Source organism: Gadus morhua, chromosome 20, assembly GCF_902167405.1.
Source record: "Gadus morhua chromosome 20, gadMor3.0, whole genome shotgun sequence".
NCBI lineage: Eukaryota > Metazoa > Chordata > Actinopteri > Gadiformes > Gadidae > Gadus > Gadus morhua.
The window spans coordinates 19,433,003-19,458,895 of NC_044067.1; the positions used below are offsets into that span (position 1 = coordinate 19,433,003).

Here is a 25,893-nt window from a genome sequence, read left to right on the forward strand (position 1 = left end):
TAAGGCAGAGCCTTCACGCTCGCCTGTCGCAAGATTATGGCTAGAGGATTCACACAATTGTTGTAATTCCTCCTCTGCAGACGAGAACAAAGGATTGGGGTGTACTGTGGCGTTGTCATGGTGAAGGGAGACCCCTTCAGGTAGAGAGGAGTACTGCGGAGACCAGTAAAGCTTGCAGTGTACTTCATGGTTGGATGAAGATTGGTAGAGTGTGTCACGGTGAACACACATACACACACGCCACACACTCTAGCTGAATTATCTAAAGCTTTGAAATTGTTTGCCTCGCAATTTTGACAAACATTGGTTTACAAAGTGGCCCGGGCGGAGACAAACTTCCATAAACTTGGCTGAGAGAGAGAGAGAGAGAGAGAGAGAGAGAGAGAGAGAGAGAGAGAGAGAGAGAGAGAGAGAGAGAGATAGAGAGGAAGGGGGCAGGGGGACAGTGTGGGCGAGGCATTTCAGCGAAGGAAGGAGTGCGGTAGATTTTGGTTAGATCTTGAACATCTGCTTCAGATAAACATACACTACGACCAGGCAGGCAGGCAGTCAATCAGGACAGACATAGGTACATACAGACAGATGTACCTGGTGTGCCAAACTGGATGCAGTTCTCCAGCGAGCGAACAAAGTCTGCGTCGCTGAGCTTGATGACGTTTAGCCTGTTGCTCTTCTCCATGTTCTTCACCCACTTGTTGGCCTGGCCCTGGGGGTCGATCATCAGGGGCCACCGCCGGGCGTTACTGTACACACACAGACAAACACATATAGCCACGCAGACACACACATATAGAAACACACACACATACAAACAAATACAAAGACAGACACAACCACACACACACACAGTGAGAAGCACAACCTCACACATGAAGGCACATCCAGATCAGTCAACACTCAACCAATCACACACCAGCCCCCCCCCCCCCCGCCAGACACACAGACACAACAGACACACACACAGACATGCAGTCAGCTACAACAGCAGTGCCTTGTTAGAGGAAGATGATAGAGAGGGGCGGTGGCGGGGAGCTCGCGAGCGAACTCTTTCTCTGAGTGGCTAGACAGCTCACAGCAGGAGGGGCGGAGCTTGTCTTGTGATTAAAGGGCCCCGCATCGACCCCCCCAGGGCAACCAGGGGTTCGCAGAATGCCGCGCAATCGCACAGGGTACCGTCTTTTCCTTCACGAGCAATCAACTCACTCGTTGCTTACCTCTGGATGCAAGTCACCATTTATTTATCATATCTGATCACTATTTACAACTTCTGATCCATTATCTTATTAAACATGGGGTATGGATTGCATCTCAACTCTGTGCATGGTAAAAGGGAAAGTCAGAATTCTCAACTTGACATAAAATACCACATATTTCGCTTATTATGACGACACATAACCAAAGGTCTACAACCTGTGCCCATACACAGACGTGCACAAAACCGCTCACCCACCCATCGACACACACAGAAACATGCCTCAGCCAGATTAATCCCAACTCCTACTCTAAAAAGACACTGAGTAAGAGGGTCAGAAAGCTCACGTCCTGGCAGGGAAATGAGAAGAGCAGGAAAAAAAACGATTGAATGTGGGCAGTGAAAGGCCTCTTAAACCAAGCCAAGTCACAGTGTGATTTGTTTCAGCATTTGCCACAGTCCCAGAATACCACAGGCCCATATGCTGTTCTGAGGCCAACGCTAACCCCATGCCCTGGGTCAGGCGACGGAGAAGCGGGAACGAGAAAACCTCTAAAGAACAATTTCCTGGGAGGATAGGGATGCACAACTCATTCTGAGTTGTTTCCAACAACAAGCAGAAAATCTATTTCTTATTGGATACATAGGGGGCAGGGCAGTGTAGTGGCGAGTGGGGTTTGACTCCGAGTTGAAAGGTTCTGGATCCCTAGCGTCCCCATCCAAAGATGCAGATCGCTTAACCTCCCTGTCAGCTGCTTTGGAGAAAAGCATCTGCTGAAATGACCAAATAGTTACAGTCAATTTATGGTAGACATATGCACATAAAATGATGAAAAGAAACCAACAAAACAAAAAAAATGGTGTGGGAGTGTGTGCTGATTATGGCTGATATAGGCAGCCTCAGAGGGGTCTCCCTGGGGCTGGGTGAGGCTTCACACCTGGGGCACATTGAGTAAGCAGTATGCTAAGGTTAAACAACCTCTCCACACACACTCAGGAAGAGATCTCCTGCGTGGTAGTGGAGCACCATGGCCATGTTCATTAGCTACCGACTTCACAATAAACCGGATTTAACATCACCAACCTGCGCCCTTTGACTGGAGGAGCACAATAAAAGCCAAGGATGGCTGCCAACTCAGTGGCATTTAGCAGGGACATCGCTACACATTGAAACTATGTAACTCCTCCAGAGCCACAAGTGTCCGGAATCCGACCATCGCAGCAGGGGGCAGAACTCACGAGATGATGATGCCGTTGTCAATGGAGAAGTTGTCGGAAGGAAGGCCCGCAATGGTCCATGCCCTGATCTTCACAGGCTCTCCCAGGGATTTCATCAGGGACATGGCCGGGGAGCAGGGGATCTGCCTGCTCTTACAGAGAGCCATCCACTCCTCCGTCTGACACTGAAGAAGCATACACACAAACACACACACACACACACACACACACACACACACACACACACACACACACACACACACACACACACACACACACACACACACACACACACACACACACACACACACACACAAACAGAGGTGGGCACACGCAGTTATCAAAATATTCCAGAGACAAAAACACATAGGAACCCTAAACTACACAAAACTTCTGTGAGGACGTGCAGGAAATAGCCAAGCTGCCTCTTCTCTTCCTGTTGTCTGTTTGGTTACATCTTTATGAAATGCTACATTATGCTCTTTGATAAAAAATCATCCTGGCCGGAGTAATGTGTCGTCCAGGTAGAGGAGCAAACCTTGACCCCTTTGACCTCTTCACTGGTCATCTTACCGCGCAGACCAATCGGCTTAATTTAGAAACACGCTCTCATACCCATCGTCACAAAAAGCACAATGACTATAATAATACTTCTAAATAGCGACCACGTTCTGCAGGTGCTATGCAGCACAATGGCTGTACATTTGAAGAGCACGGGGGAAGAGGTGAAAAGAACTGTGTGACTCCTCTCCGGAAGAATAGTTCCACCTTTCTTCCCAGTGCATGAGGAGGAGCTGTTGTTATACCCAGAAAAGTGTCCCGCATTGGATCATCATCACAGAACATATTTAATGAGCCCTCTCTGCTTGTAAGTAAAGAACCCCGTTGGTGAGCCTGGTGCCCTGCGCCTCACCTATGGGTTTTTTCGGAGGGATGGCTACTTTAAACGCGGCAGGCTCTGAGTGTCCCCAAGAAGCACACAACTAGTTAAATATTAACACACCCTGCGCCTCTGATGCCAACACATCAAAGCAGCGGCGTCGGCGGCTTTCTGACTGCATGCAACAAATAAACACGCCGTTGTCACGGTAACAGACTGAGAAAGCACAACCCCCCCCCCCGACACACAAGCACACATTTTTACGGTGGTCGGCAACGCACAAGTTGTGTTGAACAGCTTGTGACACATTGACAGTTTTTCCGAGTACAGTCATTTATGTGTCATTACATTACAGGCATTTGGTAAGTCTTGTGTAGTGACCGGGCTACCAGGCCCATCCACAGTGTCTGGGGAGATACCTCAGCACAGAGGACAGCGACATAACTTGGGTGAGTTCATTAATAATGCATTTTACTCTACACAGCTGCTGCGATTTGATGATCAGCCTCACCTGCAACCACTCCCTTATTAAGCTCACCCTATATTAACCTACAGCCACTTCTGCAACCACTCCTTAATCAAGATCACCCTACATTAACAGACAGCCGCACCTGCAACCACTCCCTTATCAAGCTCACTCTATATTAACCTACAGCCACACCTGCAACCACTCCCTTATCAAGCTCCACCCTATATTAACCTACATCGACACCTGCAACAACTTCCTGATCAAGCTCACCCTAGATTAACATACAGACACACCTGCAACCACTCCCTGACCAAAAAAACCTCAATAAACAGACCATTTCTCCTTTGCCACAGAGGAGAGAGATTACACGCCGCTTACCGAAGCCAAACCCAGTTGGGGTCCGGAGAGACTAACCACCCAGAAGAACCTTATCTTCCATCCACCACAGATTCCTTAAATTGATCAAATAAATCCTTTGCTAACCTTTAAAATGGTGTAAGCATGCATATTTTCAAGGTTAAGTGTGTTCTTGCCGACTGCAAACGGCAACAGTCTTTTAAGTTATGTTAAACATTTTGTTTAATATTAACCTGTGGTGAACGTGTGGTGAGCTGATGAACTTGCTTTGCCCAATAGAATGTTTCAAAGATATGCAGATATGGATTACACAAGCGTTTCTGAGTACACGTTCTGGTTTCTGCCATGTTATACGTGTACGATTTGTCTTTGGGTAGATAGTTGTGTGTGTGCGTGTAAGTTGTATGTTTTTGTGGCTCTGAATTTAGGTGTGTGTGTGTGTGTGTGTGTGTGTGTGTGTGTGTGTGTGTGTGTGTGTGTGTGTGTGTGTGTGTGTGTGTGTGTGTGTGTGTGTGTGTGCGCGCGTGTGGTTGTGTGCAGAAGGGAAGCTAAACTAACTCATCCCACTGTGCTGGAGGACCTTGACCTTGACCTTGACCAGTCCCCCAGCCAACAGCTACAGCGCCTACCTGTCTGTAGCTTGAGGTGAAGGCTCCCAGGTAGGCCACTATGGCTGAGGATATGAGCACGTCTCCGGTCAGGTTGTCGTAGATCTCCCCCAGGTTGAGCGCCGTCTCGCTCCAGCGGCTCTTCTCTCCACCGAGACCTCCGATCAGCTGCTCGGCCCGCTCCAGCTTCTTACTGCACAGATCCACCTACAGGACACACAGCATACACCTGGCTCAACCACCACCTCATGGCTCAGAGCTCAGAGCAATGGTCTACTAAGACCAGGGCTTCCAGGGTATACTTTTATATGTATATATTTATTTTTTCTTTCGTAATAATATATATGTTGATTGTTGCTGATCAGTTACCAGCACCTTGGCCATTAAAATTAAATAATAATGATGGTTTTGAAGGCCTGGTCTAGAACATAGACCAGTCTGTGGTCTACAGTAAAGGGCTATAGGACCATAGGACTGTAGGAAGAGAGTGACCAAGATGAAGATGGTGTCTGTTTCTATTTGGTCATTCACTAACTAAATGGTCTCTAGATGTGAGAAGGATATAGAAACATGAAGGAGGCGGGACAAGAGCAAAGAAATTAAAACCCATTGAGGAATATATTGGGTAAGGAATGTGAGCCAACTCAAAGGGGGAGAGCTTTCACTCTAAACTGTGTCTCTTTGCCATTGACAATAGAACCCTTCCTGCCTCAGAATCGACCAGGCCTCGCGTGTTGGATCACAAGCGCTGGACTTAAACGATCTGTTCACACATCTGAGGCAGATCAAAGGCCAGTAATAAGTCCAAACCACCCCCTACCAACCCCCTCCCACCCACCTCCCACCCCTCTCGCATCCCCGTCCAACAGCAGAGAGCAGTCCGCTGTCAGCAGTTTCTTCCCCCGCAAGAAACCCTCTCCGGCATTAAACCGCCTAGTAGGGGAACGTTTTCAAAGCTTCCCTGAACATAAGAAGAGGTGCAGAGGAGGAGGGATTCAGACAACTTGAGGGCTAGCGTATGATGAGTAGTGAGTGAGTGAGTGAGTGAGTGAGTGAGTGAGTGAGTGAGTGAGTGAGTGAGTGAGTGAGTGAGTGAGTGAGTGAGTGAGTGAGTGAGTGAGTGAGTGAGTGAGTGAGTGAGTGAGTGAGTGAGTGAGTGAGTGAGTGAGAGAGAGAGAGGGAGAGAGAGAGAATGAGAATGACCTAAGAATGTTTATAGTGAAGTGAGTGTATTCAACACAAAACCTAAAATCACACATCAGTGTTTTTTACTTTCTACCATGCGATACCATTCCTGCCATGCTGGTGTGCGACCCACTTTACATTGAAGCTCTGCCGTAATCAAGTCGGACTTGGACTAAGAGTGGATTCAAAGGCCACTGGCTACCTCCATTGAGCACTTAATGGTGATACTTTAGTTGTCGTTTTTTACTTTATGAAGCGTTATTCAAATTAATCTCACACTTACGACTCACAACGACTTATACACAACTTACAACTAAATAGCTGTGCCACGCAGCCCTATGTTCAAATGTAATATTGTGCTATTGGCACGATGGCACGGCAGAGAGCTCTGTAGTCATATATCGCCATGGTCTTAGGCATATTTGAGATACTACATCGGTAATAATAACACTCACACTCCATGACTTGTGGTAGCTTAAACACGTATCACAAAGGTGCTGTGGGTGGTAACCAAGGGGAATGCACATACCCCCTCCTTCCTATAACTCTCAACCAAAAAGTATTTTATTTTTATTTCATAGTGTTATAGTGTATATTATGAATTAGCTGAAACAGGGTTCCCTTAAACTTATGTGGTTACAGAATTGTATCAATGGGGTAGTAGCTAGTCTTACTAGTGAATTTAAATAGAGAAGGATATTGAGGCCATTATATGCACATTGAAAATAGCGAGTTTGTCTCAGTGCCAATGATGAAAGATGCCTCAAATTCTCCTTAGAGCAAAATATTAAAACATTTCTAAGCTGCGGGGCACATCTCAATGTTGTGACACATCTTTCACAACATATATCTTAACACTCACTTTATGATCCTCAAAGTGAAATAGTAGACACTTTAGAAGCACTACACAAAAAACAAAGAAGTCCTGTTATGTAATAAGATGGGTATCTTCTTGAAAAAGAAATAAGAAATCTCTTCAAAGTTATCCATATACCAATGTGTCACTTTCATGGAAATTCAGATTTGGTATCATATTCCGTTTCAACATAAAAACATCCATTGAGCTAGGGAACTTGTTATCAATTGGTGTCATCATGCATAAATATTCAATGCAATGTAGTAATGCTTCCTCCCTGCCAAACACCCCCAACACACATTCCCAGCCCCATCACACACAGACCTGGTTCTCTAAATCAGCCTTCTTGTTCTTGTTGGCTTCCAGGGTTTGCTTGAGTTTGGCCAGTTTCTCCTGGACCTCCTTCAAGGCGGCCTGCTTCTTGCCCAGGCTCTCCATGGCCACAGACAGCTCCCCCTCAGCCTGGCCTAGCTTCTCCTTCTTAGGGGCCACCACCTTGGCTACGCTGAGAGACACACACAGCATCCAACGTCATTACCAAAGCTTCATTTTTTAAATAGATTGGTTCTACTGTCCTCACTAGGGTCAGGTCATTTCCCTGCATCTGCAGTCGACCTGTTGGCATCCACCAAGACACCATAACCCCTACCTGCACCTAAATCACATGCATGTGAATTCAGTGCAAGGCGTTTTGACGAGAGGACCTCCCGCCCTGGTAGTGGTGCCTGGCACTGGCTTACTTGTCATAGGACTCCATGGCCAGCACCCACTTGCAGAGCCCCTCTGCAGCAGTGGACGCAGTGCGGATCTTCTCCGGAACAAAGTCAGGGTTGGTGATGTACTTGTTACGGATGATGGCTATGTAGGCGGCGGGGATGCTGTCCTTGTCATATTCGTGGAGGCTCTGGAGGAACTTCATGTCCCCCAGCAGCTTCTTGGCCGGGCCCCAGAAGTCCTCCACCTTCTTGCCCGAGCCCGAGGGATCAGGCACCCGGTCAGGCTTGATGCCCTTCAGAATGCAGATGGCCTCCATCACCAGCTTGACCGCCGGGGGTGGGCTCTTCATGGACTTGACCACCGTAATGTCCTGCAGGTGAGACGCAGACAGCCGGGGGGTTGATCAATGATTTGTGGTGCCAGTTTGCTGGCAGAATGTGATCACTTTAGTAGTAAATGCACTTGTAAAAACAAACCAGGAGCAATAAGAAAGAGTGACTAGTTAATGTAAATAATATTACACTTGAATGGTGATGAATGGACAAATGCCCTGCTCTCAATGTACAGTTGACCACTACGCGTGTCACTGCAGATTGTCCATGCATCAGTGTGAATGTGAGCAGTGCTCTGTACCTGGTTGGTGAGCGTGTTCAGGGCGGCCAGCGCTGACTCCAGGATGGGCATGGCTATGGCCAGGTCGGCGTCACACTCGTCCTTGATGGCCTTGGCCGCCATGGCCTGCTCGTTGGCCACCGCCTCGTCCACCTTCACCACCTTCTCCGTCTCCGCCACCTCCGCCGACTCGTGCTCCATCACCACCATCAGCTCGTCCACCTCCTTGCTGGCCACGCGCAGCTGAGGCTGCAGGGCCTCCAGCTCCACCTGCATGCTCGCCACCTGGGCCGCCGCGCTCTCCAGCTTGTCCAGCCCCACCTCGTAGCGCCGCTTCAGGCTCATCACCTCCCTGCGGAACCATGGGGATATATGGGCTACCCTGGTGATACCCTCGTAGTGATAGTCTACAAATGCTATCAACCCTCTACCACCTCTCACAGAACTTATCTTTATTTATATTTGAGATTTCGATATGGTATATCGTTACCATATTAGGTATTTATGTACAGTTGTTTTTTGTATGATGTATATTTATATCCTTTCTTCACCGTGTCAAATTAGGCTGGGCTAATGTGATAGAAGTTTTTGTGTGATAATGCCTGTTGTACCGTGTCACTGAGGGGCCACTCACACTAGGGCCGCGGCCCATGCCCGAGCTAATTTGCATGCTAAAGTCTAGAACGTTTGTCTAGTGTGACCCCTGCCGTGGCTAGGGGAACAGCCTCTTGGCCACGGCACACTTGGGATAGGTGTGCCGTGGCCAAAGTTCAGACGCTAATGAGATGACACGCGCACACGCGCGGATACGCAACATGAGCTGGATGACGTAGTCCTTGCACGACCCTTCTTTCTTTATAGGTCCATGCCCTTCTTCCTCACAACAATCATTTTAAACAATGGCGGCAAGCGGTTCACGAGTGGGTTTACGTTGGTGCGATAGTGAATTTGAGTGTTTACTTGAAATTTGGTCCGACGACAGCATTGACGTTGTTGTTCTCCATTGTTGTTATGGCGGCGAGGACGCTTGGTGATGACATATCTATCGTATTACGACGTGATGACGTATGTATGAAGGAGCAATCGTGCCTAGGCCACGGCCTTGGGGAGCAGTGTGACCACGGGCCAGCGGGGGGAGTGGGGAAGGGGGGAATCGTGCTGAATCTTCCTGCAGCACGGAACAGGCAAACTTGCCTAGTGTGAGTGCGCCCTAAGGTCATACATGGAGCTAGGCTTGTTATGCAAACGTGGTGTTGCTCTGCATGGTGTGAAATGGTAACACATGCCAAGCTACAAGCTTGACAACCCCAGTGTATTGTCCCTCCAAAGGCAACACATGGGAGCCAACGTGAGCAGACGGGGTAAAAAATAAAACGCCTCAGTCTTACGTTCTCTTCTTTAAGAGCAGGGCCTTGAAGGTGGAGATGAGCTCCAGATAGGAGGTGGGCGTGACGTAGTTGTGGCGCTGCAGCTCCGTCTGGAAGCGCTCCGACAGCTCGATGGTGGAGGTGTGGAAGCTCTTGCACATGTCGATGCAGCCCGCCCGTGACTCGTCTGTCATCTCCATGTCCTCCAGGAAGCGAGAGGCCACGGCCTGCAGGGCGTCCTCCGGCCAGCTCTAAGACAAGGTTGGTTAATGTAGCACGATGTATCCGAGTTTTGACTTAACATAGTCACCGGAAGGTGCACGCCGGCAAGTGCACCCAAACACGTTGACAGAGGCAGATCAAACACGATAATAATTATATATATATATTATATAATAATAATAAACGGTTTTGTTCCCTGGTTTTAAAGGTACGTGTTGATAAAGACCTCATATGTTGTGGAAGAAATAAAGTCAAGTGTGTACAGAGTAAATCCCATAAAACACACTGTCAGACACTGTCCGCTATGGTGCCAATACTGCAGACGATTCTGTTCGCAAGGACCTTTTAGTACAATACATAAGGAAACAGGAAGGCAGCACCTCTGGCACCCTAGCGCTTTGTCAGAGAAAGCTGAGTTAGACAACTACAATGGAACACTGAACACAAGCGCACCTGGAACCAGTCTATGGTGCAGCAGTTGATGAGGGCCGGGAAGCGCCTCAGACGGCTTCTGAACGTGTCTCCGATTGGGCTCATGGCCAGCACCACGTGCAGCTGGGAGCGGCAGCGCTCCAGGAACATGTTGAAGAGGGCCAGGGGAGTGCCGTCTGTCTGCTTGTCACGATCCCGCTGTCTGTCCAGCAGGCGCATGCGCTCGCAGATCTCCTGCTTCTCGTCCACCGCAAACAGGTTGGGTACCTGGACGTCAACAACAAGAACACAGACTGTTTGGGTACCAAAACAAGAAGAAACAAATTAAAGAACTTGACGTAAACAATGATCTTGAGTGAAGTTGGGTGGCATTGAACACGGTGTCTCAGGTCAACGCATCTCTCTCTCTCTCTCTCTCTCTCTCTCTCTCTCTCTCTCTCTCTCTCTTCCCCCCCCCCCCCCCCCCCCCCCCCCCCCCCACCTCTCCGGTGTTGAGCAGGTTGCTGACGTCCTCCAGGAAGGACTCCTTTTTGATCTGCGTGTCCGTGAATAGGAAGACGCCGTGCGCGTCGCCCTGTGTCGACTTCCTCATGATCAGCTTGAGGTCGTCGCGCCACTCCGTGATGCCGTAGCTCTTGGACATCTCCACCTGGAACAGCTCCGACTCGGCCATGTGGGCGGCCAGGCGGGTGAGGGACTGGCGCCCACTGCCCCCGACACCCACCAGAAGCGCGTGGCCGCGCGGCTGCTGGAGGATGCGGGAGATGCGGCACACGTGCTGGATGGCGAAGCGGAACAGCACCAGGTTCATTGGCGCCTTGCTGACGGTGTTGTACTCGTCCAGATGTGCCTCAGCCACCGGCCGCAGCGTGTCCAAGCTGTCCACCTCCCGGTAATTGCGGTCCACCCCTTTGGGGTCGTGGAAGTCGCAGAACATCAGGCTCCGCAGGTCGTCCTCGGTCACCCTTCCGTCCCTGTCCTGGTCCAGGTGATGGAAGAGCTGGTGGAAGTCCTCCTTCAGATGTTCCTTGGTAACCGTGTCCAGGTAGCTCACCAACCACGCCCGGTCTGAGTCATGGACAAGACGGTCGTAGTACACCCTCTGCACCTGAGGGTAGGGGTCACCGTGATCAAGAAATTAGTGGGTCTAGATTAGGGCCGGGCGATTAATCAAATTTTGATCGCGATTTCGATTCTAACGTCAAACGATAAACAAATGAACATAATCAAGTTTTACGGTTTGTTTGTTTTTTTCTATGTTTTATAGAAAGGGCAGATCAGCTGGATACATATCTGTATATCATTTTAGATTGGAACATTTTCTTTTTGACCATTTTGTTTATATTTTAAAGTGAAATTTCAAAGTTCTCAGTTACAAAAAAGAAATCGGAGAGACATGCTGAATAAATACTACATTTTTGTTCAACCTCAAAAATAATCCTTGAATAATCGTGATTTGAATAATCATTATTGACCAAAATAATCGTGATCATAATTTTTCTCATAATCGAGCAGCCCTAGTTTAGAAAATCTATAATAACTGACAAACACAAGCACACGCACTCACACTCACAAGTCTCTGTGTTTGACCTGGACTAACACACACTCACATACACACTCTCTATTGAGTTTAAGGTGTTCAGATTGACCAGTGTCTAACATTAAGTGTTTTTACACTGCCAAATATGCCGTCTTATTTGAAACTTTTTCCTGGCATTGTCCGCAGCAACATAAACATGAGTAGTTCTAACAGGAGAGACGGTGAAATCCGCGATCTGCTGACCATCATGGGAGAGAAGATGATGCAGTCGCATTTAACAAAGACGATGAAGGTGGTGAGATCGCCAAAAGTAGCAGAGAAACTTACCTTACGAGGCTTTCATCAACAACAACTAAAATGTGTTCGGCAAAATAAAGAATATGTTGGCGTTTTTGCTCTTGTAAATAGTAAATCGCATTTGTAGCCTACTCTTAGATGTAGTCTACTCATTCTTGCATGCGAGTGGCTTGATGCGTAGTATCAAGCCATGCGTAGTAACGCCCAATGCGTAGTAACGCCCAACCCGTCAGGTCACATGTCCCCTCGGTTTTACACAGGCAAGACAATGAAATTGTAACATCTGCCAAGCAGCGACCGTACCTGCCTGGCACTGCAAAAATGCCTATTAAGACGCATATGCTATCATAAAATGTTGAACATCTAATTACAACATTTTTTATTCATGTTTCTTTGTTTGCTTTCCAATAGATTATAAAAATTACCTCATGCACCCACAGACGTTTGATGAGGGAGGGTTCCAGGGCGGTTTCCGGTCGGGACAGGCAGATACCCTGGATGACCCGGGAAAAGTCCCGCAGGTTGAACAGATAATGGGACTTTGCAGGAGTGGGCAGGAGGTTCTTGGTCGCCTCTTGGTACACCGACATAGTGGCTTGAACGATTTGAGGGGTAAGGCCAGCGAATGGCTTCGGGAAATCAAACCTGGTGAAAAAAAAAAAATCGTATTTGTTCTGGATAGTTAAAGCTCTTAATTTTTTCTCGTATAAACAAAATAACAAACCCTATCGAAGGCAATGTGCTTTTTCCTTTTATCCAAAGCATCTTACAATAAATGAAGTGCATACATTTTTAGCATGGGTACACCCAGTGGGAAGGAAATGCATTCATATATTAATATATACATAATCAAAACTATGCCAACATAGTTAGGCTAAATTAAAAATGAGGCTGCATTAAAGAAACTGAGAGCCTGACAGTCATCATCAATAGCAACATCATCAATAGCTGAGAAGTGTTCTGGAGAGTTTCATTAGAGACACAGAGCTTCAAAGTTATCTAAAGAGCACTGTGGGATGGGTGGGTTATAACTGCAGCCAATGGATCACAGCAATAGAATGCTCATTAGTAGCTCAACATGTCTCTAATTGTATTTTCATAGTAACAACTATAGAATCAAAATTCATGCAGTGTGTTTTGACAGTTGTGTTTCTAGATCTATGTTCAAACATCATGCTTTTTGCATTGTGAGGATTTTTGGGCTACAAAACATGAATCAAACATGCATTTGCAAGCCTGTCACGGTTACATGACTGGTTAGGATGGCACACTCCTTTGATACACTGTATGCAAAGCTTACCGGATGCCTAGATGCCAGTCCAGGATTCGGGAGAAGATAGTGTACATCGTTTTGTCGTCAAAGTCGTTGATGGTGACGGTGTTGAAATGGCGCATGAAGCGAGCTGTGATTGGGTTCCTGCCTCCACCTAAGGAAGAGGAAAACAATGTGAACGGTTAGATCAAATACTATCTGACTTGGTTGTAATTTCCAAAAAAAAAACAGATGTTTTCAAGTTGAACCGGTGTGGTGAACAACTCATTAAACCCACTACACGACGAGGCGCCATACAGGCAAAAGTTTAAATCCAACGATCTACATACAGTTGCCTTTCTCAGTTTGAGGGACCTAAACCAGCACCAAGGAACCACCAGAAACCAGCCATACTTGGGTTGTTCAGTATATGCACACATGCCTTGTCTATATCCGTTCACCATTATCATGTTCAGGAGAATAATATATTGAAGAACAATATGCATAAAGAATTGGTAACGATCTCACTTTTCACTTGCTAATGTGACTATCACTATTTTGCGGCAGAAATTATCCGCTTGGTCCTAGGGCCAAAGAACATCCACAGAAAGGACATCAAACACCTGTTTTAGACCTTCAAACAGCTCTGCGACACTACATACCAGGTGGTCCCATGGCGCACATGATCTGGATGTCCACCAAGTTGATCGTGGAGCACTCCTTGGTTTCGTACCAGTTCCAGTGGTCCAGCCATTGGCGTAGAAGCTCTACAGGGGGCTGGGCGCCATACGTCTCCCTAGCCGGCATATTGACGTCATCCACAAACACCACCTGGAGACACAGGTCATGGTACAGGGCTTAAAGGAACGGTTCACGCTACACACTCATGGGGTACGCTGGTGGGAGAATGCATTATGTGTTCCACTGGAATGTGAATGCAGAGTGGAATCAACAGTCCAACGCATAATCAAAAAAAGACAACTCCAGAGATGAAAATAACCCGGATAGTTGGCAGGATAGTCAAGCAATCTACTCATCGCGGATGAATGCTCGAAAAAAAGACATAACCCCTTACCAGCTCAAAACAATGTGGATAAATGTGTCTGCTAAGTAACTCAATTGTAGCAAATAATAATGGGAAGAACCGAAGCGGAACCCACGTACCATTTTCTTTCCCAATGGAGGCCCAAACACTCCCTTGCGCCTCTTGTCCAGCTTGGACATGATAATGTTCTGGGTCTCTGCGGCCGTGGTCTGGGCTGAGAAGTTGATGAGTAGTGGACTGTACACGTCCTTCTCGAGTTTGTTCAACAGGAAGTCCTGGAGAGAGGGTGTTGGACGACGGGTAAGAAAAATAAGTGTTCATTTATAAACAGTAGAGTATCATTCTGGCAGTGGGCACAATCGCAAAACTACATGAAACATATTTAATTCAGCAGATAATGTTTTTGCTTGAAAAACAAAAGCATTTATACAATGTATACGAAATAATTAAAATGATGATTAGCAAAATGATGATAAGCAAGATGTTGATATCAAACTTGACTGGTATTATAGAAGTTGAAGGGTTGCTTTCATAATCAAATAAGGCCTGAACTAACTTAAGACATCCTAATGTGAATAAATTTTGTTTTATAGAGTGTGATTTAATTATTCTGTATGGTCTTCATTTGGTTGAGTCACGTAGAATTTGGTTGAGTCACGTAGAATAAAGAGTTTTGTTGCCTTCTCAACAAATTGTCTATTCATGTTCACAATAAAAGATGCTTCCAAAAGTGATCAAGACATCACAGTGAACCTTTTGTAGTACGATTGCGTTCCCCAAGCATCCAGTCTCCTAAGGTCTAGGAGGCGGTCTATTCATCTCTCTGTAAATAATAGCTGTGGTTGATTTGGAGTCCATTAAGTTAGATGGTGGTAGTTTAAAGGTAGCTAAGCATAAATCTGTGGTAACATAATTGGAAAGTAGTGGATTTTCAAGACCTTCTAATGAGCCTTTTAGAAGTAAAAGAACAAGCAAATGCAAATAAATAACATTACCATCAAACCTGAACTTTCCTCTAACATACAAAGGACTATTAGGGAAGGGAACATTTTTATAACCATATTATTTACAATAGCCAGGTCCTGCAGATTAAAGGCTCTTTAAAGGCCTGATCATTATAAAACCAGTGTTGACTAGTCCCTAAAATTAATCAATGCCTCATCGGCTATGAGGCCTTTGTGTGTTATTGTGTCCTACACACAGGCTATGAGGCCTACGTGTGTTATTGTGTTCTACACACAGGCTATCAGGCCTCTGTTTGTTGTGTCCTACACACAGGCTAGGAGGCCTAAGTGAATTAATGTGTCCTACACACAGGCTAGGAGGCCTAAGTGTGTTAATATGTCCTACACACAGGCTATGAGGCCTACATGTGTTATTGTGTCCTACACACAGACTATGAGGCCTACGTGTGTTAAGGTATCCTACACAAAGGCTATGAAGCCTACTTGTGTTATCGTGTCCTACACACAGGCTATGAGGCATACGTGTGTTATCCTGTCCTATACACAGGCTATTAGGCTGACGTGTGTAATCGTGTCCTTCACACAGGCTATTAGGCCTGCCTGTTAATGTGTGCTACACACAGGCTATGAGGCCTACATGTGTTATTGTGTCCTTTGCACAGGCTATGAGGCCTACATGTGTTATCCTGTCCTATAAACATGCTATGAGGCCTATGTGTGTTATCGTGTCCTACACACAGGCTATGATGCCTACTTGTGTTATGACGTGTGTAGGCCTCATACTCATAGGCTTCTTAGAGTTCGCATCGTAAGTGATATGACCAAGCTATATCTCCCAAATATAAGATGGAGTTTGAGATTAAACTAATGTCTGTCGGTCTAAAGGTACGGCCACACCAAAAGCGTTACCCGCGTATCACGCGTATAAAATCGGCAATTTTTCCATAGGGAACCATTGGTTTACGCGCGTATGAGACGCGTACACGCGTTACACGCGTATAAGCAACATTATACTCGCGGGCGCGTATGAGGCGCGTATACTGTATATACGCGCGTACGAGGAGTTCAAAAAATTGAACTTTTTACGCTCATACGCGCGAATAGCCAATCAGCGTTGAGCTTGACCCGACGTCACTGGCAGAGAGTAGTGAGCTTGGACAGAAGCATACGGCCGACATCTTTCTTTATTCTGTGTGGAAATAGTAACATAGTTACGCCATTAAATGCTTTTATGGAAACATTTTTAGCGAGAAATGTGCATTTTACTTTCATAATGTTCGCTCGGTGAATGTGAAGGATGTTTGGTTTGATAGTTGTGACGAAGAGGGAACGCTCCGTTCACTTGCATGGACAGTCTCTGGTTACTAAGCAACCTCAACGTCTTGGTGGACTATATATCTGCTGATCAACACTACGAATGCTGGAAACACACCAGACACACCATGTGAAGTTATTTAAGCCGATTATTGTTATTTATATCCGAGATTATTTAATCTAACCCGATCTAAACTCTATCACCCAAACACGGCGGCGTTTGGGTTTCCTACCTCGGACTCCAGCGCAGCCATGTCCATGGCAGCCACGGCCGGCAACTTTCTTTATTCTGGGTGGAAATAGTAACATAGTTACGCCATTAAATGCGTTTATGGAAACGTTTCTAGCGAGAAATGTGCATTTTACTTTCATAAGGTTCGCTCGGTGAATGTGAAGGATGTTTGGTTTGATAGTTATGACGAAGAGTGAACGCTCCGTTCACTTGCATGGACAGAGTCTCTGATTGCTAAGCAACCTCAACGTCTTGGCGGACTATTTCTCTGCTGATCAACACTACGAATGCTGGAAACACACCAGACACAGCATGTGAAGTTATTTAACCCGATTATTGTTATTTATATCCGAGATTATTTAATCTAACCCGATCCAAGCTCTATCATCCACCCAAACACGGCGGCGTTTGTGTTTCCTTCCTCGGACTCCTAAATCCAGCGCAGCCACAGGCTGGGGGGGGAGTTTTGGGCGGTCTCATCTACGCGCGTTACGCGCGTATCTGACCATTTTTGACACAAAATGGTCAAGCAACATTTTAGCTGCGCGCGTACATAATAATAATAATAATACATTTAATTTAGAGGCGCCTTTCAAGACACCCAAGGTCACCTTACAGAGCATATAGTCATCATACATTATTTAAAAAAAACAAGACATTGTGTAAAAAGAAATAAACATAAGCAATAAGAAATAAATAAAACAAAAACAAAAAAACAATCAAAACATGGTACGCGAGGTACGCGCTTGGTGTGTTCGCGGCTTAATGTCCTGTCATAAGCCCTGTATTCTCAAAATGAAAATAATTGCTATTATCTTAAAAGGGACATGTTATGAAAACAACACTTTTCCTGGGATTTGGGGTGTTGTTTTGGGTCTCTGGTGCTCCCAAACTCATACAAACTTTGAAAAAAGTCTGTACATGACTTTTCAGTGAGATATGCACTTCTGAAAGTACCCAGCCCGGCAGCTCAGCTCCGGGGGTACAATCCCTTTCTCTGCCGGACTGCCGCCGAGCTCCCCACGCCAGACTGCCGCCGAAGCTTTGGCTTCGAAGCCGCTGTTGAAGCCGTCAGTCCGCCGCCATGGCGCCGTGTCGCCACGGCGGCAGTCCAGCAGCTCCGGCGGTGTACTCCGGGAGCTGAACTGCCGCCGAAGCTTTCAGGCAGCTCCGGCGGTTGTACTCCGGGAGCTGAACTGCCGCCGAAGCTTCAAGGTCCGGCGGGGGGAGCTCGGCGGCAGTCCAGCAGCTAAGCTCCCGGAGTGCAATCCCTTTCTCCTCCCAGTCGCGGTTCAATATAGACTTCGGAGAGTCAAGGCCGAAGTTCCTTTCCCCCAATTCTTCTCAACCATGGCCGAGATAACCCCCACTACAAATCTTTACTTGTTGTGGAAGTACCAGAGACGTCAGACACATTCTTTATTATTCACAATATCATCCGCACATAGTTTTTTGCCGTGATATTAGATATAATATTATATAGATACCTATATATTACATAATATTATTATTATATTATATTATATTATATTATATTATATTATATTATATTACATGGATATAGAGCTCCAGGAGTCCGCATACGGCAACAATCCCTTCTCCTCCATGCTGTGGTTTACTCTGACAGCTCATTGGTCAATGGGCAGTAGCGTATTTGCATTAAAGCTACAGACACCAGAAACAGCGCATTCTGAAGGGACTGAAACTGAGGGGAATAGCGGTAGGCGAACAGCTTCAAAAACATGTTTTCTGGAACTCATATACTATGTTTATTTGTTGGGAAAACACCATAATATGTCTCCTTTAAATCATTGAGTCTCAGTGTTGGTCTGGGCACGTCATATTTACTAAAACAATTAAATGTCTGTTGGTGTTTGTTAATCTGTCTATTTGTAAAAAAGATTGATTGTAAATGTATGTTGTCATAAATGCATACCTCCCCCTTCCCCAGCCTCCCCCTTATTCCTTCATGTTTGATATGTACAGAATGTGTATCAGTGAATTTTCTGTCTGTGTTTCAGTGTTATCATGCATTGGAACGGATATTCCTCCCTGTGAGTTAGCAGATGAATAATTGATAGGGGCCGTTCATGTGATTGATTGGAGGGTTTAGGTGGTGGGGGTCGTTTTCCTCCCCCTACCCAGCCCACCTTCATCACCACCACCTCCCACTTGGCTGGAAATAGAAGGTGCCGCTTGGCTTTCCCGCTCCAGTCCAGACCAAGCCGGGCCAGGAACTGTAGCACATTTCTCTTTGGCAACACGTTCACTCTATTTAGGGGGAAGTGGAGCAACAATGGAGGCCAATGCTCATTTATCAGGGCTGTCCGGCCTGACATCCCGCCTTGGCCTATTAGACCATGGTGCTGGACCTGTTTCTACCCTGCGAGGCTGTCAGGCAGGCAGGCAGCTGGGGCCCAGGAAAAGGGGGTTAGGAAGGTGGAGAGCGCGCCTGACTGGAGGGAGAACTCTGCTCTGTGTGCTCCACTACAAACACACACACATAAACACACACACACACATTCACAAGTCGGGACGCAGGAACAGGTGATGTGATATAGTTAAAGAGCAGACTGTGGGACTAGGGTCTGGGATATAAATACTTACGTCTGCCCAGGGATAGCCCCCACCGCTTCGGAGGTGGGCATTCCACACCTGGTGTCTGGAGATGATTTGTGTGTTCAGAGCACTGGGGAGTGTGTTTTTTGCTGCGCTGCTGTAGGCTACATCTGCGTTGCTTTTGTGAGTCTGTGTGTGGTGTGAATGCTAATTTGAAGGCAAGGCATAGATTTTGCATACTACAAGCCGTATCGTTTAGTGTTCACCCTTCAAAATCCTGAAAAGGATAACTATCGATGTAGCTCTGTTTACAACTCAGCCTGAATGATTTCCCCTTAGTCCAAATCAATTGCAATCTCCATGTACTTGACTCATCCCTTGCAATGCGAATGGGATTTCAGACAGTGGATTATTTAGGAATGAATTACTAAATCGAAACCTTGAACCGATTTGGCAGTACAGTGACCAGCCAGGACACCTGCCAGGTATAGCTGCCTGGACATTCAGGGCTCCAGACCAACTTTTTGAATTGGTTGCACCGGTGAGCCTAACTTTCTTTTTTAGGTGCACCAGCACAAAATGTAGGTGCACCCAAATTTTCCATTGCGCCGCCTTGAACGCCATGAGGTCGCTCCATAACTTTCATATAATGTGAATGATTTTTAAATAAGGTGTAGAGAAATGCTTGTCTTTATAAGTAGCACAATTATATATAAATATACAAATAAAGTTTTTCCAAGTGCCTCACTGAGCTGAAATGAACGTTTCAAACTCAAACATTAAGCAAAATATAACATTTCCAAATAAAAGGGCTTTTGTGGTTAATTCCCCCCTAAAACCACATTGTGCTCCAACACTATATCATATATTCATAGGTGATTTTTCTGCAATTCAATATGCTAACTCATACAAAAATCATGCACGACTACATGTTCTGAATGGGGGCGGGTCCCAATGAATGGGGCCGAGGTGATTGACAGTACAGATGATATCGCTCTTTGGTTGACAGCGGGAGAGGGAGAGGGAGAGGATATGGAAGAGGGAAGGTTTTAAAACATTTAGGGTACAGAATAATAAAGGCCTGCATGAGACTCATGTGGTCCTACCAACAAAAGTAGAAAATTATAAACCAATGCAATGACCCACGACAATGGACCCTACAAAACGCACAAACTTAAATACGCAATACACGGCAGGCTTAAATAAATTCAAACTCCCTTGTAAGCTTGTTCAATCTTAAAGATATGGAGAGGAGATGGAAGACGGATCCGCGCAGTCCTTTAGGTGGTTTAACACGCAGTGGGTTGTTTAACACGCCTGCTGTTTATTGCGTCTTTAGGTTTGTGTGTGTCGTGGGGTCCAGACTCTCAGTAGTAGGGCTTGTTGGAACAGTAGGCTTAGTTTTTTGAATGAGAAACTTTATATGTTTCTACCTCGCCACATTTTCCCTCGTCTTTTGTTGTCTTTATTTTCTTACTCCGTTTCAGTTACTCTGGCGCTCAGGTCGCTCGCAATTTTTAAACACACACAAGCAGTGAACAGGACCACAGCCAATCAGAGGCAAAGACCCAACCGAGCTCTTTCACATATTGGTTTTAGACCACGATATGATCCTACCATGAGTGGGAGTTTGGTCACAGGAGAAAACAGAGAGATGATGCGATGCAAAGGAAATGTATGTTTTCACCCGGCCAGCGTTACAGTTATTAGTAGAATCAAAGCATCAAATAAGTTCAAGACTCAGATTGTCTTGTCATTGACTCTCCATTAAAACAGGGGGGGGGGGGGGGAGAACAAAGTGAAAGTGAAAGTGAAACCCGTTATGGTGTGCATGAGCTATGACAAGGCACTCACTATGATGTAGACACTCTTGCCGGTACCGGTGGGCCCAACGAAGATGGTGGGCTTTTGGTGCGTGACGAGCATCTCCATCAGCGCCGTGTAGCGCACCGTGTTCTCCGTGGGCACGATGATCTCGTTGAACTGTATGTCCTTGCATATAGCGGGTGTTGCCTTCAACTCATCCGTCCACAGTTCCCACCTGCCGGGGCCCTTTGAGCGACAAGGACATAGGACTGGGTGAGACACGGCCCTCTACTGTAGTCCTTGTGATTTGATTTGGCGAGGGTCCTCCCAAAAAAATATTCCAGTCCTACACCTGTCCTTCCGTCATGTTCAAAACCTATTAAGGTCACAATAGTAATTCTCGTTCTCAGTCTCAATTGTATAAGTGGCATCGGATGATAGCTTCTGATAAATCTTCTGCTTATTGTTAACATATGATGCTAATCGACCCTGCATGTGACAAAGATCTAAACATCAATAAGACTAAATGACGTCTCACCTCTTGAAAGAATCAGAATACTTTAAAATGCCACTGTGCAACTGTTCAGTAGTCTCTAATATGTCCAATATCGTCATTATCTATACCATTTTTCTTTTGTTTTGAACTGTGCTAAATGTTACAAATACTGTGATCAGTAGCTGCCACCGACCTCCTTGACGAAGCGGTACTGGTAGAGCGTGCCCTCCGAGGGCAGCGGGACGGTCAACTGCTTGGCCGGAGGCTCCACTGAGGCAAGGATGCCGTGGAGCACACGGGTGTCTTCGCTCAGAGGGCCGACCAGCACCTCTCGCACCACGCCGTCGAACCGGACCCGGCCCAGATCGTCACAGCTGGCCCCCACCGACCACACCAGGCAGAACACAAAGATGCCCTTGCAAATGACGAAGAAGCAGTGGGTTTAGTGTTTTCTTGTGGTTTTAGAGGGGGAATAAGACCCATTGTCTTAAAACTGGGAAGTATGCCCACAGGCGGGTGCGCTGATAATCTGCCATGAAAACTGGGTGACACTGTTTTGCTAGTCTGCCCTGTGGGTAATGTATTATGGAGTGTTAAACAGGGAAAATCAACACAAACTTCACGCCCCATTATGTCACCCTGTCTCTACCTGTACCCCATTACCACTGCTTTGTTCCCAGCAAAGTGCTCATTGTGTTGCGCCGTGACCCACTCCGAATCTTTAACGGCCCACAGAAGACTTTATGACAGTAACCTCCCAGCGATGCATCTATACAACCCACAAAATCAAATGTGACAGCTTTCCGAGCCATTGGGGGGGATTGTTAGCGATGTTAAGTGTACATAAATGGGCATGTATGATGAGTGTACATCAGAGTGAATCGTGAAACCTGAATGAGTGGAATTAAGGGTGGAAATGAGGCTTGGCAGTCCCACCGTCACCCCTGCTGTGCCAAAGCTGATTAATTGGAGACACTGATAATGACTAGCTGGGGGAACCAGGGGGGTAGGGATGCGAGGCATTCATCAGTGATGTGTGCCACAGGGATAATAGCTGCCCCTCTGCACAGATATGAGAAGAGCAAAGAGGAAAATCAACGGAAACTCACGCAGAGTACTACATAGTGCTTATCAGCCAAAAGTACACAGTGCTATTTGAGGCTTTGTCTCTGCAGAGCGGGGTCATCCCCCTTGGGGCGGGGTAGGCCGAATGCATTCTTTTGGTTTTCTTTAAAAGGTCAGTGAATAACTTGTTGCATGTGTGGGTCTGAGGGGGGCGGTACTGTGGGTATCATGGAGTTCAGAGATGGACAGTTAAAATTCTACTTATGGCGTGAAAAGAGTTAGAATTAGGAAGTTAAACAGATAAATAATAACATCTGTCCATCCATCCATCTGCCTGTCTCAAAACGACGACATTATTTCTATGTACACTGTAACTATATAAAAACATTCAAGACATTTAACACCCACGTTAAGGTTTGAACTTAAACATGGTAATGAAAACCAAAAGGGCAGAGGTGTTGTCTTGCAAAGAGGACATCATCCCTTTTACCTCCAACCAGGAGCAAATATCTCTGTCGTTCATGCTTTTGATGCTGGCCTCGTCGTCAAACTCATCCATCATGCAGTCCATTAGGTTCATCAGGGACCTGACCAGGTTGGTGTCAGAGGTGGGGGACAGCTCCTGAACGGCGGCCAGGGAAGAGCCATGTTAGGAGCTGCTAAACAACCACATGTCCATGCGGACAGAGCCAGATACAGGACTTTTTAGTGAGAAGACAAAGTTCTAACTAAAAATAGTATGATAATAGAACGGGGGTGGGCAACGTTTTTAATGTCCTGTGTCAATCATAAAAAAGCATACCTTGTGTGCCGATATTTTATTCAATGCATATTTGTTTTATTTTAATACAGGCTACTAAATAAACTGCGGTGTAACTATTCTATGTTGTGACAAGGATTTTATTTCCTTCAGAATAGTGCCAGTATATTGTATGTATTGATTATGAATAAATCCACGATTTAAAAAATATATTTTCTACGGCCACTAATGTTGTGATGCATTGGTTCCGTAAAAACTGGATTTTCTTTTCTTGCTGATTGGAGCTAAGCAATGCCAACACTAGGTTGAGCTCCAACGCTCCATAAAGAATGAATGGCACTGCCACATGTGGTTCAGTTTGAGCAGAAAGATGCACAAGGTTACTTGATCCCAAGTTTATTTGTTTAATGTCCTGGTTTATGAACACTCATATGGTTTATGAACGTAAATTAACTCAAGTAGATTTATGGATTGAACAGAAATACATAATGTTTATAATTAATATGAAAATATCTAAAATGATCCAAAAATACATATCCAAATATTTTCCGTGCATGCCACTGTAAATGACCCTGCATGACAGCCGTTACCAGCACTATGATTCTCTTTTCTTTATTTGACAATGATTTTCATATTAAGTAAGCAGGATTTACATCTACTACAACATTTTATAATTCATGCAAAAAGGTAAATATAATTCTGAATATTCATTTTTTTTCATACACATTCAACACAAAAAAGTACACTTTTTTTTACATTAGAGTAGAAAAGGTAAACCAGCTGTGAAGATATATTCTTAACATTTATATTCCCTCTAATTATTAGAATATATAACAGAGAGAGACACAAACACACCCATCAACACACACACAGCGTAACCAAGTGTGTGTTACCTTGGTGGCCTTGCGTACGAGCTGCAGGCATGCGGGCAGCAAACGGTGAAACAGGCCAGTGATGAGGTCCTGGTGCATATCACTGACGGTGGAGGCCAGCGTGGCGAGCCAGGACACCAGCAGAGGCTGCCAGCCCAGCATGTGGGGCTCCATGTAGATCATTCCACAACGGGACACCTGTGATACAAGAGCACGTACACACATTTCAGCATGCCCCCATGTTCACATGCATGAGTAGCTTCAGTCGTAAGGGCAGTTATGTTTTCTTCATGGGATTGGTGCAGAGGCCGCCATGTACTGTATGTCATAAAAGACAGCTCCGGCGTGTTGAGGGGAGAGTGATCGCCTGGGTACATTTTCAATCTGGTGCCGGTGGCGGAAGCACTGAAACAGACCTCATCTGGCGCCTATCTAAGTACACGCCGGGGTAAGTGCTCACTTTTACTGCCTCAGCTATCGTGAACCGAGTACCGCAGTTGACACTATAGAACCACAGCATATTTTCTTTATGTGTTCATCTGAAGTGTGTGTGTGAATTTCTACAGATATAAAAAAAACCTGCTTTTGTCGAAAGACGAAAGGGATTCACTGTTACCAGTCGACAATGCAACGGTGGCAGTTGCATGTGTGTGTTGTTGTGTGGGTATGTTAATGAGTGTGTCTGCTATTTGTTATTTGTGGTTCTTTGTGTTGTTGTTTAGGCAAAGTGCTTCTGACATGCAGAACCTATACAATGAATGAGACTATTTAAACAGCATGTCTGAGTCAATTGGTGTGACAAAGGAAGTGCCAGGTGACAATGGAAAATAACACCTACAGTACCTAGTGATGGGTGGTGGCCTGATTTTTAAAGAAGCCTTGAAAATGAGGCTCCACGATTATAAACACCATGGAAGAAGAAAACTCAAAGATCCTCTGAATATAAAAATCAGGAAGACATATAAAGACCCCAGAATATGGGGTCTTTGTGTTTGTTCTTCTTCCATTGTAGTGTCTGAAGGAGTCTTGCGAAAGACACAAAAGACTGATAAGCAGCAGGGTTCTTGCATTGCAGGTAAGTGGCGTGCAGGTAAGGCAGTTAGGAGGAAACCAGTAGGAGGAAGTATGGAGGCATAGAAAGGATAACTTTTAAAAGAAGAGGAAGAAAGAAGGGAGAACAGTGCACAATAAACGCTGACTACAAGCACATGAGAGCAGTGTGTGTGTGTGTGTGTGTGTGTGTGTGTGTGTGTGTGTGTGTGTGTGTGTGTGTGTGTGTGTGTGTGTGTGTGTGTGTGTGTGTGTGTGTGTGTTTGTGGTGTGTTCAATGGCACGACTGGTGTGTATGTGTCTGGTGTATGTGTTTGTGTGTGTGTGTGTGGTGGCTGCTCCACCTTGATCATGAGGATTTTTTGAAGCCCCGGTCTCTGAGAGGATGAAGGAACACAGATGCTACAGAAGAACCAAAATAGAGCCGCTGTTAGCCGTGATGTGAAGCAAAGCAGCGAGAGGCCTTCTAAGTACAGAGGCCTTCTAAGTACCGTGTTACCAACATCTTGCCTCACCATCACACAC

At 45.9% G+C, this 25,893-nt stretch overlaps 1 protein-coding gene across 1 annotated transcript in view; it reads right to left on the bottom strand.

The window, feature by feature from the left end:
* The window catches only part of dnah7 (dynein, axonemal, heavy chain 7), a 102,887-nt gene that overhangs the window by 32,930 nt on the left and 44,064 nt on the right, over positions 1-25,893 (bottom strand). Inside the window, exons 34-50 of the mRNA XM_030343137.1 lie at positions 24,340-24,516; positions 23,177-23,308; positions 21,815-22,036; positions 21,174-21,371; positions 14,369-14,524; positions 13,867-14,035; positions 13,253-13,379; positions 12,378-12,597; positions 10,597-11,223; positions 10,137-10,382; positions 9,483-9,712; positions 8,116-8,446; positions 7,506-7,852; positions 7,090-7,270; positions 4,746-4,931; positions 2,432-2,595; positions 589-743 (exon numbers count right to left, since the gene is read on the bottom strand). Of these exons, the coding sequence (XP_030198997.1) occupies positions 589-743; positions 2,432-2,595; positions 4,746-4,931; positions 7,090-7,270; positions 7,506-7,852; positions 8,116-8,446; positions 9,483-9,712; positions 10,137-10,382; positions 10,597-11,223; positions 12,378-12,597; positions 13,253-13,379; positions 13,867-14,035; positions 14,369-14,524; positions 21,174-21,371; positions 21,815-22,036; positions 23,177-23,308; positions 24,340-24,516 (3,868 nt within the window). The remainder of the gene's footprint in view (positions 1-588; positions 744-2,431; positions 2,596-4,745; positions 4,932-7,089; positions 7,271-7,505; positions 7,853-8,115; positions 8,447-9,482; positions 9,713-10,136; positions 10,383-10,596; positions 11,224-12,377; positions 12,598-13,252; positions 13,380-13,866; positions 14,036-14,368; positions 14,525-21,173; positions 21,372-21,814; positions 22,037-23,176; positions 23,309-24,339; positions 24,517-25,893) is intronic.